Below are 21,277 nucleotides of genomic sequence, written 5' to 3' on the forward strand. Positions count from 1 at the left end.
AAATCTACTCATCTGAGTAGGAGTTGCAACAGGGTAGATCCCATAACATACGATATGCAAACAAGGATGTGGTGGAAAGAGGAGCAACAAAAAGGAATATGGTACAATTGTGAGGTTAAACCTTGTAACTTCCATGATTTTGCATGGATTACTTTTATGTGAATATCTTTTAATACATCAGGTAGATGGGTGGCCTATGGTTTACAGGCCTCTTCAAAGAAGCATATTTTCAGGAGGATGATGAAGACAACATAAAGGGGTTGGCAAATTTTGGACTAGGTCAAAGGAAGTTCCAGAAAAAGGTTTCTATGAAAATTATCTAATTTCTGGATTTATAAAATTTTTAACACAACAATCAGAAGACGACAGGTGCTGTCAACTTGTATACACAATCAGTCTTTATGCACATCTCTCTTTTTCAATCCAGTATGGACTTAAAGACTCAAACATGAACACAGGGAGGTACAGAATTGACTTTGCATGACAGTTAATTAAAGACAGATTCAGTCTGTCAAATGTGTAACATGGTGCTGGGACATTCAGAGTTGTGAGCCTCTGTGTTATCTCTATCTCATCAAGAGCGAGGAGTCTCTTAGTGAGGAAAAAGGGCCTTACAGTGGAATATGCATTATTATTATTTAATAAATAATAATAAATAATAACAACAACAACAACTATTATTATTATTATTATTATTATTAAATATATGTATTAACTGACTGCTATGAGTATACCTGGAACTTCTCAAAATGTGTTAAATCCATAACATAAAGAGCTTTCAGTTTAAGGCTTTCATCCTCTGAATTGCAGAGAATGCTTAATTCCATCTGAATTCAGTGGATGTTGAGGTTTTTCAGTACACTGCAGGACTGGTGTAGAAATCCCCAATTGTGGACTCTGATTTTATGGGAGTGTTAGTTGCAAAAGGAATACACAACTGGACCATAAATCCATATAAACAAAAAGACTAGCATTATCAATTCCTATGCACTCTCAATACCCATGCTGAGGCCCATTAAAATCAATGGGACTCCATGCAGTCATAAGCTTCGCCCATGTGGATCTTTTTGTGTTAATGAGGGAGTTTGGTTGAATATGTAAATTGAATATATATTACAATGTCCTCTGGTTAGTACTTTATGTAAGTTGATCTTGGGAGAGAAAACAAGATTACCTTCTGACGAATCTTGAGTGTCTCAGTTGAAAAATACAGTAAAGGTAATAACAGAAATAAACTATAGTCAGATAAAATGTACAGTTGTGGAGAGAAACATACACTTTCTTTGACCACTACAAATGCTAAAGTAAGTTATCCATGAAACACAAAAATTAATATTTTCCACATTGCAAACACCTGCTTCATTGCAATTACTAAGGAAAATAGGTGTTTTTTTTTTTTTGGTGTACCCACTAAAAGAAGACAAGGTTAAATAAACCTTTTGAGTATAAATACTTCAGTTCTATAGCAAGTAGCACTAGTTAAAAGACTGGGGAATGGGTAAATTATTGTACCAAATGGCTGAGAATTAATCTCTGATGACTAGCTGCAATCTAACGAGGCATCTGTGTCCCAGGGAACACACAGTATGTCCCTGGCGGTATGTGTAGTGTGTAGAGTCTGCATGGCATTCTTTGTCCTCTTTTGCAGGCAGCTTTTCGTCTCATTGTTTAGAATATCCTCATGCATCTGTGACGCGTGGAATGCATTCATACTAACAGACTTACTATTGTTTTCTCTCAGAAGCTTTGTTGAGCAAAGACTGCATCACAGTTCCTGATAATTATATTGCTTAATTAATCAAGACAAAAAATTTTGCAAATCATTGCCTGGTTGCCAAGCAGGGAGATAAAAAATGAAAACAATACAAGCTGAAGCAATATAACAAAAGTAACAGCTATCTGATCAGAAATTCTTATATAATGAAGCGATTAATGCTAAATCGGTTAATGTTAACATTGCTCCAGGTGTCTCTACTTAGATGCAAACAAAAAGGCTAACATTATGTATATAAAAGGCCAAATGTTGCCATGGATTCTGTAACCTGATAGAGAGGACAGCCTTTTCATTTGATTAGGGAATGCAATTTAAATACCAGGGACTGAAGCCAAACAACAGACATTTCTCTCTGCAAGCTTCTTTCATTCACCCTGGGGTCAGTAGCTGGTGAACAAAAGGTCAGCCACACTTGCCCTGGAAATGTCTGGATTAATTTTATTACATTGTAATGGTTTGTACTTTAAATGTAGGGATAACACTAAATTTCCAGTTGGCTATTATTCTTTATGCCCTTGGGTGGTTTTTTTCAATAATATGTAAAAGGCACAGATTTTCTTGGATCAATTCACACAATTTTCAAACAAGCTTATAATACTAAATTCTATTTTTTTTGCGACATTCTCATGACATGATACTATTGGCTATAACACTTCAGCATTCTAAGATGTCATTTTCACTATTTTAAGGTTCCTGACAAATACATTGTAGATTCTTTATACATCCAAAATAAGGTTTAACAGAAATAAAAGGGCATAAATTAACAAGTTACAAAAATAAACCTTAGAATTTGCAACTGTTTACTGACAAATTACTAATTGTTAAACTGTATAGTTCTTGTCTTTTTCATGGATCTGAAAGATGTAACATATTCAACTTAAAAAAATGTGTTACCGGATTTATGGATCATTTTAGTACACTGCTGTACCCTAAGACAAACATCATCCTTCATCTATGAAGGAGATGGTATTGTGGACTACAATTACTTTTATTAAATAAATTTTCCATTAAAAAATTAATGTATCAAATAAATTACAACCACAAATTTACGCACACTTATAATTTCTCCCTTTATGTGTACAACTTTTTAGACACTGGTTTCCTTTTGCTCTGAGATTTAACACCACATTTACTAGGAAACTGAAGTTACACTTTTAAATTATTGACTAAAATAGAAGAGAAATTAAAATAAGTCTTACTAACACCACAAATTTGGATATTTCCCCCCAAAACCCAGGATGCTAAGTGAGAGGAAAGGCACACACTTCTTAAATCATCCCAATGAGTCCGATTATTGCAGAGGTCTCAAACACTGGTTGAGGGTACATACAGAACCATATGTGCCATATGTGCTGCAGTATCTAAGTATGGTGGGGAGAATTAATGCCAAGTGAAGTCTCTCTCAATTTCCTTGATTTTATTAGTTTAAATAGAGCCTTGCCATTGTTTTAAACAAGTTTCTTTATATTTCATCTCCTACACTTTAGAATTTTAAAAGGTTGCCCCCAAATGTTAAGCATTACAGTAACATGAATATGTTCTTCATTTCATATCTAGTTATTTAAATGTGTACTTATTAAATTCTCAGAATAAGGCAGTTTTCTTTAAGCTATACAAGAAATGTTGGCCGTATTCAAAACATACCTCTGGTTTCTTCATTATCTCTACAAAAAACATGTGATTCTTCATTGGATAAATAATAATTAAAACATCTCCAAAATCTGTTGGTATAATACCCCTGCGGTAGTTCCTGGTGTGCTCAGACCAGACGATGTGAACCTCATCATTTCCCAAGTGACGAAGCTGCAACGGCAAATTGGCTCTTTATTAATCAGAGTGATAACAACAGTTTATGAGGGGTCATGGCTTACAAATTGAATTACAATGCTTGACAGTAGAAATATTTCATTACAGAAAAGGTTAAAATATTGTTTTTCTCTGCTTGCTGGAAATTAAAAGCAACTAAAGAACTTGTCTCATTTAAAACATTGTTATTTAATGTTGTGATTAAGTAATTATCAAATTATCAGCTTGCATGAATTGTAAATGCATAGTGTATATACAGATTCCTATGATAATCTGGATTACTATATCAAAATGAGAATTAGCAGAACATTTTAATTCAGTTAAAATACTGAAACCTATACAACAATAAAAATTCTGGTTGCAAACACATCTTCTATTGTGACTATCCATATTCTATTTTCTCAGACACCTGAAAGACTGACTTTTGGGATTGATGCTTATTATGCTGTCAGAAGGCAAATTATGTTCTGAAAATGTGAGCAAAATCTTGAAAGTAATTTTTGAGTTATGAGAGAACTAGAGAAAAATTACCTTTAAAAAAACAAACAAAATATGCCTGAAGCTTAAAGTTGAATTTTATCATATAACTAGTCCTTTATTAAATAGTAGTGCCTTTTCTTTATGAGGAAAAAATGTTTGTGATTTAACGAATGTAAAGTAATTTGAAAATTACACACGGAACATTCACAATAGACTGTTTCTGCTATACACTTTACCGTGATATTATATCTAGTTATTAAAAGTGAAATTTACTCCTATGCAGGAGGCTAGCACAAGACCTGTACAATACTTAAGTTCTATTTAAACCTTAAAATAGAGAAAGCTGATAATTAGAATAAACCATAGGTTATGTTCTGGCCTTCTGATAGTGATGAATTTCATTCTACTAGAATTTGGTAGTAATTTTTCAACAGTAAAGGATTTCTAGCAAAGTTTCAAAACAATATTGCAAGGATCGGAATGCTAAAAACAGTACCTTTACTTCGGACATTATGGGCTAATAATAGCTGGAATTTATACTTGAGCAAAGCAAAATAAGACCTGTTCATACAATAACTCAAGTTCACAGCTCATTATTTGATTTTACTTGACACTGAAAAGTTACTGAATTTATTTCTCTAATTTATACATACAAATAAAAAAAATCAATTTCAGTTCTAGCTACAAAATAAATAATCATCAGTAACTCATTCCTCAGTTTGAAATGTGTAAACACTACACAAAGTATTTTTTTCCCCTGGACCAATACAGATTAGCGTAAAATAACTCTCTCACAATCCTGCCCATGGCTATGCGCATTCCATTATTTTCTAATGCTATCTGATGATTGAGTTAAAAAACAAAAATGTGTGAAAATTGTGTATTTTGTGTACACACACATATAGCTAGATATATAGATACACACACAGATATATAGTGAAATCTTGGTTCCCCTGAAGACAATGGCAAAACTCCCACTGACTTCAATGAGGATATGATTTCGCCCACAGTGAGTAAATGGATGCAACTTAAAAACTGTATGAGTGACCACAAAATGTGAAGCAAATTTCCTATTGAACAAAAGAAGTGTCTGGGCTACACTAATACATACGTTACAGCTATTCAGAAATAGTATACATTACTCTAGCAAAAAATAAACAGAATGTGGAAGGGAATTCACAGCACACAAACGGGTACATTTAATGTAATAGTATACTAGCTGAATAACAGTAAGAGCCCAATTATATTTCTTGTACTCACTGAGTAGCATTTTTGAAAACAGTTCAATGGGAATATTTTTTGAAGTGCTACTAAGTGTAAATAAGGATTTATTTATATAAATCAACTCATTATATAGTAGACTGAAGTTAAGACAGAGTTCTAGTAGTAGCTTTGCAACAAATTAAAAACCTACTTTGCTTGAATTTTAAAACCATCATTAATTTAACAAATTCCAGTACACAACATATATGAAATCACAGAACATCCTCTTCACAGATTATCCAATTACATAGAGGAACACAAGCACATTCCTCTAACTGTAAGATACAACATTCTGAAGGAGTATCTCCTACAACACTCAGTCTCAAAGTTCTTTGAAAGCATATGCAGATGTATAAAAAGCAAGAGGAAAAACACAAGACCAAACCTTGAAAAAAGCAGGACTTCTTTTTCAATCATATGATTTCTTCAACCAATGATTTCTTATATTTATAAGCACTTTTCATTCTGAAGAATCCCAAAATAATTTACAAACATTATAGGGATTGCTCATCTATGTCTGAAATACAGCCACTTCTAGCATGCTAACATAGTAACCATTCTGAACTAGCAACACCACATTTTGTAATAGGATTTAAATACAAGAGAACATCCAAAACAGAATGTAATTTTGCTAGTTGTCATTTAGCCAGAAAACAGTGGCGTACAGTCCTATCTTTTACAAAAAAGACAACATACTTAATGATCACATGTGACTGGAACCTTGATTCTATGTCTTTTCCAAAAGATACCTCCCTTCAGAAATGGAGTGCTTATTAGTACAATGCTTTGGCATCAGTTTGATTCTCACTTAGAAGACAGACACATATTGAATCATGAATCTCTCTTCCTAGTACCTAGGTTCTCTGAAACGTTATCCATCTAAATCTGACAAGACTACATTCTGCTTCACCTGTGAGATATAACACAATCACAGCCCAAAGTAACACCAGAAACGTGTATTTGCTTTAGAGTGATAATTACCTTTGCGGCTTGAAAGACCATTTATCATAATATTTGTAAAGGTCATGTATCCTTGATCAGTATTATTATTTGAACTACAATAATACCTAGGAGCCCTAGCCATAGACCACACTTTGTTAGGTACCGTACAAACAAAGAGACAGTCACTACTCCCAGAGACTTCTAATGTATGAGACAAAAACCAACAAATCAATATAGGCAGACAGGGAATACAAGTAAACAAGGAGATAGTATTGGTCAATAGGATAGGCAGTTTGCCACACCAAACATTTAACCATTGTCAGGTTTTCTGTAGATATCTTTGCAAAGGAAAGTTCTGAGGAGGACTTCTGAAGGTGGGTAATAAGGTAGCTTGGTGGATGTTTCTGCCAAATGCATTCCAAACACCCATGGGGCAACATAGGAGAAAGCACACAGATGCCTATTTAAAAATTTAACAAATGGGCAGTGGAAACTGGTTTCATGGGCCAAACAGAGGAGAAGATTAACAATTCAGTAGTGAAAGAGAGGTAAATATGGTGGAGATTTATTATAAGGGCCTTGAAAGTGAGCACAAGCAATTTATGTTTGATTCAATCTCTCTACATGGGCAAAATGCAGGACAATGTAGCACTTTAAAGACTAACAAGATGGTTTATTAGATGATGAGCTTTCGTGGGCCAGACCCACTTCCTCAGATCAAATAGTGGAAGAAAGTAGTCACAACCATATATACCAAAGGATACAATTAAAAAAAATGAACAAATATGAAAAGGACAAATGCCCCCCCGCATCCCCCTCCTGTTCTGCAATGTGATTTGTCCTTTTCATATTTGTTCATTTTTTTAATTGTATCCTTTGGTATATATGGTTGTGACTACTTTCTTCCACTATTTGATCTGAGGAAGTGGGTCTGGCCCACGAAAGCTCATCATCTAATAAACCATCTTGTTAGTCTTTAAAGTGCTACATTGTCCTGCATTTTGCTTCAACTACCCCAGACTAACACGGCTACATTTCTATCACTCTCTACATGGGGATTCAAAGGGAGAGGTAGCATTGTCAAAGTAATGGGCTAGGAAAATGAACTTGACAGCAGCATTCTGAAAGGATAGACGTGAGGAAAGATTGCATTTATCAAGGCTAGAAAAAATAATGTTGCATTAATCAATGCACAAGACGATGAGAGCTTAATCAAGCGCTTTAGAGGATGTATAAAGGCTGTGTATTAAGATAGTTTGATTATAGCCTGGCCATGAGCCTGGCCATGGAGTCATAGGTGACGTCCAGGTTATAGCCTGCCTGACCACCGTGATGATGGTGTTGTCCAGAGTGATAGAGAAAAGTGACAGTAGGGAAGATGTGGGAAGAAGATTAGTGACTCTGTTTTAGCCATGTTTAGCTAGCCATTCACAAGACGTCAGAGAAGCAGATCGAGGCTTTAATTTGGACAGAAGATAACACAGACTAGAGATGTAAATCTGTGAGTTGCTGGCATTGTAGTTACATTTGTATCTGTGGATTGCCCAGAGATGAAATTTATAGATAAGTGGTCACCAACCAATAGATTGGGCTCTACTGGTAGATCTAGGAGCCTCTGACAGGTGACCCTGACTGGTTTGGCCAAGAGGCTATCAAGCACAGCACTTCAACTGCCTCTCCCCCACTGCTGTGCATCTCCTGCCCTTTGCCTTGGCTCTGCCCAGCGGGAGCCTGCTGCTTGCTGTGCAGAGCAGGGAAGGGAGAGGAGGGAGCGCTGATGTCAGCGTGCCCCCCCTCCCACCCTGTATTCTATAGCCATAGAACGGATGGAGGGAGTTTTCTGTGTGTTGTTGAGAATAGTGCAGGGACAGGGCAGGGGTGATCCTGCTTTAGCCCCACTGTACCACCACCCAGAAGCCACCTGAGGTAAGCAGTGTCCAGCTGGAGCCAGAAGTCCAAACCCCTGCCCTAATCATAAACCCCTTCTTACTCTCCAAGCTCCTGTCCTAGCCCTGAACCCCTTGGACTCAAACTCCCTTACAGAGCCTGTACCCTGAACCCCCTCCCCCACCCCAACTCCCTGCCCCAGGCTCAGCTCAGAGCCCCCCCCCCCACACTTCAAATCCCTTAGCCCAAGACCAGAGCCTGTGTCCCAACCCCTCTGCCCCTGCCTGGTGAAAGGAAGGAAGGATGGGGGAGGGAGGGAGGGAGGATGGAGTTAGCAGGAGTAGGGCCTCAGAGAAGGGGCACAAAGGAGGCGGGTTAAGGGTATTTGGGTCAGACGTAGATCCTGGATTGCCCTTAAATTCAAAAAGTGATCTTCTGCTTAAAAAGGTTGGAGACCACTGGTGTCGACAGAAGAGAAGGGGACCTGGGACAAATGGCAGATGAGGAAGGATATGATGAAGGAGAGATTAGAAAATTAGGAGGGGATCCAGAAGAGGACAGTCTTGTAAATCAAGGGAGGAAAAGATTTCATTGAATTGTCAGTGAATTCTGACAGTTTTGATCATATCATTATCATACTGTACCTATCAATTTTTTTTAAAGATTGGCTTTTGTGCTTTGACAAAACATTATTATATCACCAATGACATAGAATAGTAAAGCCACAATACACTAACTGTGGACTTCTTACTTAGATCACTGACAAAAAATATTTTGGATTTTTGTGTGATATTCCTAAAGCTTCTGAGAACAAACTAAACCCCAAAGTGTCTGTTTTGGCTATTGCCAACTAGATGAATAAATAATCCAAAGCAAAAATGATGAGTCCTCTCTCCTCCAATAAACACTGTTAAAAAAATTAACCAACCATGAAAAGGATGAAACAACTAGAAAATAAGACAAATAAGTAGGCTGTTCTTTTAAACTGAGCCTGCCCTGAAAGTTGGTGGAGATGTACATAAACAAATATTCAAGGAAGGAAGCTTTTGCTGTTTGCATTTTCCTTCTAAAACTTCATTGATTATTATAAGCAGAACATAACTTTAAGAACGTGAATGAGATTTACCCATGTTTTTAACCACACATTTGTTCAAGTACAGAAGTTTCCTTAATGTCTCAATTAGATCAAACTATAAATATACATGTAACTTAGGTCAATGTATAGCCTCTAATTTGAATTATGCCATCATTAATCATGTCTCGGCTGCACTCCCTCAGCTAGAATATGTGCTTCAGAATGTACTTGTCAGTTACAGTACAAATGCTCATTTTTCAAGCCTTATGAAAACAACTCCATGTTCTGAGGCTAGTCGTGCGCCGCTTCCACTCACTCACTTGAGTAAATAGTTTTAAAGGCACTCTGCTTTAGCTAGTCTGCATGCTGCCAGCCAGGCAACACGCCACTGCTGACACTGGTCATGGTACACACCTAATAGTCTGACCTCCTTTTCCTACTAATTGCATTACATAGCCAGCTGGCTCCAGAAAGGAGTCGTCTGTTTGATTGAAGAATTCCTGCTTTTGGGTAGGCATGGCTGCTACTTTTACTAAGTAACAGTCAGGCCTGACATCCCCATTGTTTGTCTGACAGTGAGCCCATCCTAAAATCTAAGTTTTATTTGTAAATTACCCAAGAAACTTCCTGCCAGAACAGCACTGCCTGGAGACTGATAATGTGTGCCTTTCATTCCCTTTCACTCTTACTGTATCACTGCCAATTTGTTTTTCTGCTGCTGGCCAGCCTTAGGCTATAAAAGCCTTGTAAGACATAAGTGCAATTATAGTCCTGGAGTCAAATGAATTGGACAAATCCAATAGCACAGCTCTGTCCCCACTTTGCAAACCCCTACAGCTGTTAGATTAGCTGCTAAAAATCTAATCTAGCTATAGCTAACAAATTTCTGAAGCAAAGGAGCAAGAGTTCAGTATAGTATTGCAACCACATTTCTGAATTGAAAATGTTCTACTATAACAATGGGAGAAGATGAAATAAATCACTTAAATTTTACAGCTCATTTTTAAACTGTTGGGTACAATTTAGTTAGACTAAGACAAGGGACTGTAGGATGCTGTTACTGAGATTGATTTTCATTCTAGCGGTGAGATATCTTGATAAAACTTTTATCACTAATGGTGCTAAATCTTATAGCTGGAAAAGGTACCAGTTGAATTTTGATTATGTCTGTAGGAAAGCTTTTGTTCGGGGCCAAGTCTTCAAATATTATTTAGTGTTGTGATGCTTATTTTTAGAAGAGCAATAACCTTTTTTATATGAAAACTTGTTTTTTTAAATGTAGGTCATACCAAAAATATGTAAAAGGAAACATATTTGTATTATTGTAGTCTGTAGAATTACTGGGCCAAATTCATCCTTGATGGATGTGCACTAACTTTAGTGAATTTTACATCAGAAATAGATGCATCCCCTTGTGCCTAATTAGGTGGGGTTTCTGCATCAGTCTGCAATTGCACAATCCCTGGAATATAAAGTCCACTGTACAACTACAGTATTTACAGGATGCATCCTTGTCCAGCAGAGATAAGACTTTCTATTATACTATTGGGCTTGCAACCAAAGCAATCAGCACTATGCTGCTTTTGTCTGGAGACAGGCAGAAAGAATAGAGCAAAATAATATATATGTGAAACTGCTAGAGACCTACCGGCCTAGTAGCTACCAGGTTTCGCTCAGGATAAAGTTGTTCCTGAGTTGGTTACTGTCTGGGCTCTGGCCATCCTTTGGAACTGAGGGTGCTTGTCAGGATTGTGATTAATCTAATGATGGTTTCATATTGCAGTTGGTTGATTTTTGTGACACATTCATCACTTTTCTTTCACTCCTTTTCTCTTCCTTTAGTAGACTAGCTCACTTTTTTGTTCATCCATCTTTGTATTTTAGGAGAATGATATTTTATTACATTTTATTATATCGTACATAGTTTTATTATGTTGTACTGAACTCTGAAGGTTATGACAATGAGGCAAATGAAATAAAACAGTTATTATTATTATTATTATTACTACAAATGGTATTTGATGCTGCCATGGAAATGCAGAATCCAGTTTTCACAAAGCAGTTAATTTGGAGGAGTAAGCTGTGTGCTGCAGAATAAAGAGGGGTTTGCATACATAGTACAACTTGTATTCCATTCAAATTCTGATTTAAGCACATGAAGATTCCCCCCCCCACACATATTTCAAAATAATTTACTAGCAATATTGTAGAAATATTGTAGAAATTTCTATCATAGTAAATTATATAAATGAAGTACCTTTTTGGTCAGTGAATCATCTGAATCTGATGGCATTCTTGTGGACACATGAAAAATGACTTCCACGGTAGAGGTAGCATAATATGGTGCTGTTTGTCCTGTGCTGCCATTACGTTGCAGACCACCCATAAATCCACAATGTGTTGAAAGATCAACCTTATTGATGCAAAAGGGAAAACAATAAGGAAAAAGGCTTCTCTTTACTAAGCCATATTCAAAGGAGATTATAGCATAGATGACCAAAGGGGAATGTATGTGATATGTAAAGGCTTTAATTTGGTGGGGGGGGGAGAGGGTGTACAACATATTAGGATATGCCTGCTTTCCATATCTATAAGCTACTAAAAGGAAACATCTCTAAAACTAGTAATTAGATAGTCATAATGGAGACAAGGTGATCTGCTTACCTATTAATGTAGTTTCTTTTATTCTTTAGTGACTGATTACAAACTACTGGTATTCTATCTTTCTACATTGCAAATGGCAAGAGGGACCAAAGTAATTCTCTAATATTAGGCTCCTTCATTGAGGTTAATTCTGTCTGAATAAACCAGTTCAAGAAACCTTAGAACAATGAACCACACTCATGAACCCTTAATGAAAAATCAATGTCCAATATGGAGATAACAAACAAACATAGGTGAAAAGAAATGCCCCACAAAGCGCAATTGCTATTACAATTTTAAAAATAATATAACATCTAAAAGCATATATGTTCATTACACCTTCAGTCTTGTACAACCTTTATACCTGTAAAACCCCACTTCAAAGGGCAAAGAAAAGTGCAAGTTTCCAGTCCACAATTCAGCAGCCTCAGGCTTGGGGATCTGGGATGGCCCATTAAAAAGTGAAGCTAAAATTAGGGCAAAAGAACTATTTGTTTTTTATCACCACCTGGGGGGGTCAGTCCAGATAGGGAACTTTAGTGACAATAGCACTATAGACATTAATGTAACAATGGTCAACAGACCACTTTCTGCAGGGCTTCCTTGTAGGCATGCCACACCGGCAGTGGCAAGGGAAATGATGTAGGAATGCTCAGGTTACCACCCTGCGGCATTCTAGATGGAAGATATCTCTTTCTGCTTATAATATGGCTACAACCTTGTTAGAGAGGGCTCTGATGGTTGGAAGATGATATCAACTTTACACCATAGAGGTGAGAGAATGACTCAGAAGTGTATCTGTCAATTAAGTCCTTCAATTCTTTCTAGTGCTGTAACATGAACAAAAGGCCAGATGACCATCTCACTATGGCTTTTTTAAGGTTGACCCCCAGTTCCTCTTTATATTAAGGTATGCAGCTATTTTCATTATTTAAAAAAGACCAGAGAAAAGGAAGGACTCCTTAACCTACCAGTCAGCGAAAGGATCATGAGAAAGAAGGGAGTGACGGGCTAATTTGGTTATCATTGCATTTTGATGAAAGACTTAGTAAACACCTAAATGTGAAAGGCCTGAATATCTTTCACTCTCAACAGAACAGATGCCCTCCAGAAAGTTTGTCTGAAGAGGGGAGGGAGGACCTTTTGGACACTGGTCTTATAGGCCTGAAGAGAAAATATAGAAGGGTAAGACAGACCAAGTACATTCCCAAAGGGAGTATAAATAGATACTAAGGGCCTTGTCTTGTTTACTGCCTGAAAGTTTGGTCCTGTTCTAAAAAGGAGCTGTAGAAACAGCATCGCAGAGTACCATCTATTTGTCTTGCAGTTCAAAGTTGCTTATTTTACATATCAAAAGTTTTTTTCTGTTAGCCATGCAGTCATTCTTCAAGCTGAAAGTTAAGCTGGGTTTTACGGTATCATGCATTGTCACTGTATTGCCTTTGGTTGCACCTCAGTAGGACTGCACAGCGTACATGAAGATAGACTATAGCCCTGCAGTTGGACCTCAGTTAACAATCCTTTTGATACATGATCCAGAACAGAATCCAGCTCACTTGTCTCATTGCTGCAGTGGTTCTACAGTAAACAGCTGAAAAATGTACTTTTCTCACTGAAGTAGAGTAAGAGTAAACGTGTGGAGTAGCTCTGTTGAAGAATAGGATTCCATTTTTAGAGAGTCATTTTCTGACCTTAATTTCCTTTATGGACTCACTTTTGGGTGACACTCCAATGACCTTTCTTGTTGCTATTTTTGGCACTCTAGCTCAGCAATGCTAGTACATATCTTGGCTCTCTGAGCTGGAGACATACTCTAAATGGAGACAGTAGTATATAGCATCAGAGTGCCCTGGATCAAAATGAAGAACATGAAAATTGGGATGCCACTGGTCTAAGACCTCAACACCTTCTAAATTAGAGATGATAAAATGTGTTTCTTTTGATAAAGGTTTACCTGCAGAAATTCTCAGTGAATACATGCTTACACCCAAGGAGGGGGGAGCCGGTGTGCGTAGGAAGCTGTCTTTTAAGTTGGCTCCCTGTACATACCGGCGCCTGCAGAGTCACTTGCCTCCCCACCTTGCACTGCTGCTCTGATATATTCTCTCTCTTAAAAGCCAGCTCCCCCCACACTTACTGACTCCTGCCTTCCCCTCTCCTGCTGGGTTGGGGGGGGGGAAGCATGTGGCTCAGCAGGAGCCAATACGCCCAAGGAGCCGGCTCTCTGTATGTACTGGCTCCAACATGGCCCCCCCCCATGCTGCTGCCGTTCTATCAGTGACAGCAACATGGAGGCCAGGAGGCTCACCAAAAGCTGGTGCTTGTGGAGAACTTGCAAGCTGGTGCTTGCGGAAAGCCTGCTTCCCCGTCCCTGCACTGTTGCCCCTGATACCAAGGCAGTAGCACAGGGAAGGGGAGCTACATGTAACCATGAAGGTTAACCCATGAGCCCAGGCTCATCGGTTAACTGTTTACATGTTTACACCATCATATCCCTACTTCTAAAGTAACTTTTCCATTAACAGGGAAAGAGAAAAGACATGCTATCCGTGGCATGCCGATGATATGAGGCATCAACCTTAAGAATATGAACCTCATTCAAAAAGTAGAGAACAAAAAGAGGAACTTCTGTACTTTCCCATTTTCAGGTATAATGTTTGGGTGCATATGGAGCAGATGGCCACAGCTGTCATCTAAAGAGAATACCTACAGTGTGATTCCACTTAATGGATCTGACAGATGCTTAGCTAGTTTGCTTTACAATTCGTTTTTTGATATGGTGTATGGCAAAGACAGTGATTAGATTTCTCTCTACCCCCAGAAAGATATGACATGCTTTACATTATTTTCCAGGGTTTTTATTCTGTCATAAGGACTGCCTATTCAAGTGACCAGGATCATGTTCATCTTCGCCACTCTGCCCGTTAGATCATAGGTGAAATGAAGAACAAACTAAACTGCTCAGTGGCCTGTGTTTCAGAAGTGCTAAGCTTCCATAACTTTCATTCAATTCCACTGGATTTGGGGGATCTCAATTAGGGATGTTAGCGACTAGTCAACTAACTGACAAAAAGGAACTTATTGATTAGCACTATCGACTAGTCACTTCCCCCCAGCTGCCGCTCCACACTGAACAGCCCAGGGAAGATGGCGCACAAAAGCGGTAGGTCAGTTTCTGTTCCATGGGTGTCTCTTCATTCATCAGACCTCACACCCACATACCCAGCTGCTGCTCTGCACCAGATAGTCGAGGGAAGCTGGCGTGCGAAGGCACTAGGTTGGGTGTGTGTGTGTGCGTGCGTGTGTGTGAGCGTGCATTTTCTCATGAATAAAAAAAGACCTGTAGAGCAGGAACTGACTTAGTGCCTTTGCATGCCAGCTTCCCTGGGCTGTACAATGCAGTGTGTCCATGAGTGTTTGTGTGAGCGTGTGGTCTCGTGAATGAAAAGAGACCTGAGGAGTCAGGACTGAACATAAGAACGGCCGTACTGGGTCACATCAAAGGTCCATCTAGCCCAGTATCCTGTCTACCGACAGTGGCCAGCACCAGATGCCCCAGAGAGGGTGGACCGAAGACAATGATCAAGCAATTTGTCTCCTGCCATCCCTCTCCAGCCTCTGACAAACAGAGGCCAAGGAAACCATTTTATCCCCTGGCTAATAGCCTTTTATGGACCTAACCTCCATGAATTTATCCAGCTTCTCTTTAAACTCTATTATAGTCCTAGCCTTCACAGCCTCCTCTGGCAAGGAGTTCCACAGGTTGACAACACGCTGTGTGAAGAAGAACTTTCTTTTATTAGTTTTAAACCTGCTACCCATTAATTTCATTTGGTGTCCTCTAGTTCTTCTATTATGGGAACTAATAAATAACTTTTCTTTATCAGCCCTCTCCACACCACTCATGATTTTATAGACCTCTATCATATCCCCCCTCAGTCTCCTCTTTTCTAAACTGAAAAGTCCCAGTCGCTTTAACCTCTCCTCATATGGGACCCGTTCCAAACCCCTAATCATTTTAGTTGCCCTTTTCTGAACCCTTTCCAAGGCCAAAATATCTTTTTTGAGGTGAGGAGACCACATCTGTACACAGTATTCAAGATGTGGGCGTACCATAGTTTTATACAGGGGCAGTAAGATATTCTGGGTCTTATTTTCTATCCCTTTCTTAATAATTCCTAGCATCCTATTTGCCTTTTTGACCGCCGCTGCACACTGTGTGGAAGTTTTCAGAGAACTGTCCACGATAACTCCAAGATCTCTTTCCTGATTTGTCGTAGCCAAATTAGCCCCCATCATACTGTACGTATAGTTGGGGTTATTTTTCCCGATGTGCATTACTTTACACTTATCCACATTACATTTCATTTGCCATTTTGTTGCCCAATCACTCAGTTTGGTGAGAAGTTCTTGGAGTCCCTCACAGTCTGCTTCTGTCTTGACTATCCTAAACAGTTTGGTATCATCCGCAAACTTTATTACCTCACTGCTTACCTCTTTCTCCAGATCATTTATGAATAAGTTGAAAAGGATTGGTCCCAGGACTGACCCTTGGGGTACACCACTAGTTACCCCTCTCCAATCTGAAAATTTACCATTTATTCCTACCCTTTGTTTCCTGTGTTTTAACCAGTTCTCAATCCAAGAAAGGACCTTCCCTCTTATCCCATGGCCATGTAATTTACACAAGAGCCTTTGGTGAGGGACCTTGTCAAAGGCTTTCTGAAAATCCAAGTATACTATATCTACTGGATCCCCCTTGTCCGCATGTTTGTTAACCCCTTCAAAGAACTCTAACAGATTAGTAAGACAGAAACCATGTTGACTTTTGTCCAACAAATTATGTTCTGCTACATGCTTCACAATTTTATTCTTTACTATTGTTTCGACTAATTTGCCCGGTACTGAAGTTAGACTTACCGGTCTGTAATTGCCAGGATCGCCTCTAGAGCCCTTTTTAAATATTGGTGTCACGTTGGCTACCTTCCAGTCATTACGTACGGAAGCCGATTTAAAGGATAGGTTACAAACCACAGCTAATAGCTCAGCAATTTCCCATTTAAGTTCTTTTAGAACCCTTGGATGAATGCCATCCGGTCCCGGAGATTTGTTAACATTAAGTTTTTCTATTTGTTCCAAAACCTCCTCTAATGACACTTTAATCCGGGACAGTTCCTCAGATTCATCACCCACAAAGGACGGTGCAGATTTGGGAATCTCCCCAACGTCCTCAGCCGTGAAGACTGAAGCAAAGAAATCATTTAGTTTCTCCACAATGGCTTTATCGTCCTTGATTGCTCCTTTTATAGCTCGATCATCTAGGGGACCCACAGGCTTTTTAGCAGGCTTCCTGCTTCTAATGTACTTAAAAAACATTTTGTTATTTCTTTTTGAGTTTTTGGCTAGCTGTTCCTCAAAATCTTTTTTTGCTTTTCTTATTACATTTTTACACTTGATTTGACAGTGTTTATGTTCCTTTCTATTTATCTCACTAGGATTGGACTTCCACTTCTTAAAAGATACCTTTTGTCCCTCACTGCTTCTTTTACATGGTGGTTAAGCCACGGTGACTCTTTTTTAGGTCTCTTGCTATGTTTTTTAATTTGGGGTATACATTTAAGTTGGGCCTCTATTATGGTGTCTTTAAAAAGTTTCCATGTAGCTTTCAGGGATTTGGCTCTAGTCACTGTGCCTTTTAATTTCTGTTTAACTAACCTCCTCATTTTTGCGTAATTCCCCTTTTTGAAATTAAATGCCAGGGTGCTAGACTGCTGAGGTGTTCTTCCCACCACAGGAATGTTGAATGATATTATATTATGATCACTATTCCCAAGCGGTCCTGTAATGGTTATATCCTGGACCTAATCCTGCACTCCACTCAGGACTAAATCGAGAATTGCCTCTCCCCTTGTGGGTTCCTGCACTAGCTGCTCCAAGAAGCAGTCATTTAAGGCATTGAGAAATTTTATCTCCGCTTCTCTTCCTGAGGTGACATGTATCCAGTCAATATGGGGGTAATTAAAATCCCCCATTATTATAGAGTTCTCTATTTTGGTAGCCTCTCTAATCTCCCTCAGCATTTCTATGTCAGTATCGCTGTCCTGGTCAGGTGGTCGGTAATATATCCCTACTGCTAATTTCTTATTATTGGAGCATGGAATTTCTATCCATAGCGATTCTATGGAACATGTTGATTCACTTAATATTTTTATTTCATTTGATTCTACATTATCTTTCACATACAGTGCCACTCCGCCACCCACCCGGCCTGCTCTAGCCTTTCTATATATTTTATATCCCAGTATGATTGAGTCCCACAGATTTTCCTCATTCCACCAGATTTCAGTGATGCCTATTATGTCTATCTCCTCATTTAATACGAGGTACTCTAGTTCACCCATCTTATTAGTCAGACTTCTAGCATTTGTGTACAAGCACTTTAAAAATTTGCCACTGGTTATTTGTCTGCCCTTCCCTGATGCATTGGATTCCTTTGTATGCGGTTGTTTGTCAGCTCTGGCCCATGGTTTGCCCTCTCCCCTCCTCTCTGACTACAGCTTAGAGAATCTCTATCAACGGATTCTCCTCTAAGAGAAGTCTCTCTCCGATTTACGTGCATCTCCGCACCAATCGGCTTTCCCCCATCTCTTCGTTTAAAAACTGCTCTACGGCCTTATTAATGTTTAGTGCCAGCAGTCTGGTTCCACCCTGGTTTAGGTGGAGTCCATCCTTCCTGTATAGGCTCCCCCGTCCCAAAAGTGTCCCCAGTTCCTAATAAATCTAAACCCCTCCTCCCTACACCATCGTCTCATCCACGCATTGAGACTCTGAAGCTCTGCCTGCCTGCCTGGCCCTGCGCGTGGAACTGGAAGCATTTCCACCATAGAGGTCCTGGATTTCAGTCTCTTTTCCTAGCAGCCTAGACTGATCTAGTGCCTTCGCACACTGGCTTCCCTGGGCTGTTCAATGCAGAGTGGTAGCTGCGGAGGTTGTGCTGTGAACTGGCACAAGCCAGACTGAACACCATAACTTCCTACCCTTGTCAACTAACTGAACAGTCGACAGAAAATCTATTGACTATTCAATTAGAAAAGTAACTGCATTTTTACATCCCTAATCTCAACAGCTTTGAAAATCATTTATTTTGTTCCCAAATAGTTAAGAGCTCTCTGATTCAATCTAAGCAACACTGTGCTACTTTCTGACAAAAGTGAGCAGTACAGGTCAAGAAACTACAAGATACCTATAGTAGATGATATCCTTATATAGTCAACAGCCTAGAGATAAACTCAAGTCTAGGGAAAGAGAGACTAGCTCTAATGGGTACAGAAATCTCATGAGTCAGAGCTGAAGAGAGTACTCTTAGAAATGAGCTCACAAATAGATGGATCTAATTAATGAAGTTGTTTTTTGAGTGACAGTCTTTGTGATATACAAGCTCTGTAGGCGAATAAACAGAGATCTTAGAACTTGGAGGTTGGCCCCTGCAAGAGCAGCGAGATCTAATTCATGGTAGTGTATTGACTGAAGGCTCTTAGAAGAAAAAAACACCTTGAATTATTGAGAACAGAGTTGGGATCCAAGAAGATAGGGCAGGAGTAAAGGATTTCTTGGACTGTAACTTAGCTCTGGGCTTATAGTAAGGATCATACAATAGTTGCTGGAATACATGGTCCTAGAACATGGCTCAGAAGGGTATGTTTTCCAGAGAAAACGTGTAAGGAGATTTTTGGCTAATGAGTGAGCGCTAACATAACCATTACCTTGACAAAAATGTGGGAGTCAATGACTAGACAAACTCCAGAGTATTATATTAATATTGGCCTTGAGACCAGAATAAAGAGAAACAGAAAGGCTGGTCATACGGGAATGTATAAATGTATATCCTGGAGACCCAGGGCAGAGAGACACGCTCCCAGGTTTATTGCAGGATTAACTGACTTCAGTTCTGAGATGAGGAAAGAACCAAAGAAGAGAAGAGAACCCCAGGAAGGCTGTGTAGGCTGAAAAAAAAAGTACAATATTTTCTATGGCAGGACTTGCGTCTCAGTCCCAAAAGCCAGCAGGTGTTAAGCATCTCCTGATTCATTTATTATTCATATTGGCCTTTGGACACAAGAAAGGGCTGAAATTATTCTTTTTATGGAACAGCTGAAATTTAAACTATGTTACCTAAAGCAGAGAAATTCTTTTTCATGACTCAGTGATCTGATGTGTAGAGCCTGTGCTTGTGAAAATCACTGTAGCCTCCCCTCAATAAGTGGGATTCTTCTGTAGGCATATGGTGTTTCAAGAAGTGAGTTTTAACCTATGTAATCTTTTATAACCTAACCTGAGACTCTGGCTTATGATCTAGGAAGAGAAATAGGATAATCTAAACCAGGGTAACATGAACTTTCCACAAATGGTGGAATGTTCTCCATATAGCTTTCTGTGGTGCAAAAGACACAACAGAAGAAAATAAGTGGAATCATTTTGCAGCCGAAACATTCTCCAATGCAGGTTAAACTTCTCTCGTCCAGAACTCTGGTCCGGAAACATTAGTCATTCAGAATGATATTAATTAGCCAGATATGCACTTTTCATGGATGTGGCCAAGGTTCCCTCAGTCTAATAAAGTTTGTTTACAGTCACCAGTCTTAGCTCTCAATGTTCTGTTATTTAGCTTTAATTTATCCCTAAATGTCCTTTAAACAGCACAGTAAGCAATGGAAGTGTTGATAATGCTGCTAGATAATATTGACCCTCTGTGGTCAGGAAAATTCTCTGGTTTGAAACTGGTCAGGTCCTGAGGGTGCCAGAATAGAGAGGTTCTACCTGTTGCATATCTATGGCTCCAGTGGAAAACAAACCACCTTTAAAACAAACAAACAAACAAACAAACAAACAAACAAACAAACACCCCCCCCCCAAATAGCTAAAAACAGAATTGATATTTTGTTTCTCTGCCTCCATCTGAAAGTAGGAGGAATAAAAATACTGTTGGGCCTAACCTATGGGAAACAGAAGAAACTTGTTTTGTTCTGAAGCATGTCAAATGTAACACAAGCTGCTCCTACAGTGATTCCTCTAATAATTTAAAGCAGATAAATTTCTTTTAAAAAGCTAATGGAAAGTTGCATTCAGACTACTGCCCCTCCTTGCAGCCTTCTGAAACACTTGATGGAAAGAAATATTTCACAGCTAACTAAACTATAGCTATAAAAACTTAATTGAAATTTATATTTTCAGACAATTTTTTTTCTCTATTTTCTAAAATGTTTCACAGTTTACATGTGGCAGGAAGTACTGCATATATTGACAGTCAGGATTCTATTTTGTATGTTGCTCAGCATTTTTAAATCAATTTTTTTCCAAATATCACACAATATGTAAGTTTAAATTATTTCACATTTTAAAAATTAAAA

The 21,277-nt window shown here is 38.7% G+C and overlaps 1 protein-coding gene across 5 annotated transcripts in view; it reads right to left on the reverse strand.

Moving 5' to 3' along the window:
* The window catches only part of RALGAPA2 (Ral GTPase activating protein catalytic subunit alpha 2), a 383,681-nt gene that overhangs the window by 109,826 nt on the left and 252,578 nt on the right, over positions 1-21,277 (reverse strand). For all 5 annotated transcript variants that reach the window (XR_012903061.1, XM_075925792.1, XM_075925789.1 and 2 more), the window contains 2 exons: positions 11,485-11,640; positions 3,419-3,577 (listed from right to left, as the gene is read on the reverse strand). Coding sequence is in view for 4 of the 5 variants with exons in the window: in XM_075925792.1 (XP_075781907.1) it covers positions 3,419-3,577; positions 11,485-11,640 (315 nt within the window). In the remaining variant the exon portion in view is untranslated. The remainder of the gene's footprint in view (positions 1-3,418; positions 3,578-11,484; positions 11,641-21,277) is intronic.

The sequence above is a fragment of the Pelodiscus sinensis genome, chromosome 3 (genome assembly GCF_049634645.1).
Source record: "Pelodiscus sinensis isolate JC-2024 chromosome 3, ASM4963464v1, whole genome shotgun sequence".
NCBI classification, from domain to species: Eukaryota; Metazoa; Chordata; order Testudines; family Trionychidae; genus Pelodiscus; species Pelodiscus sinensis.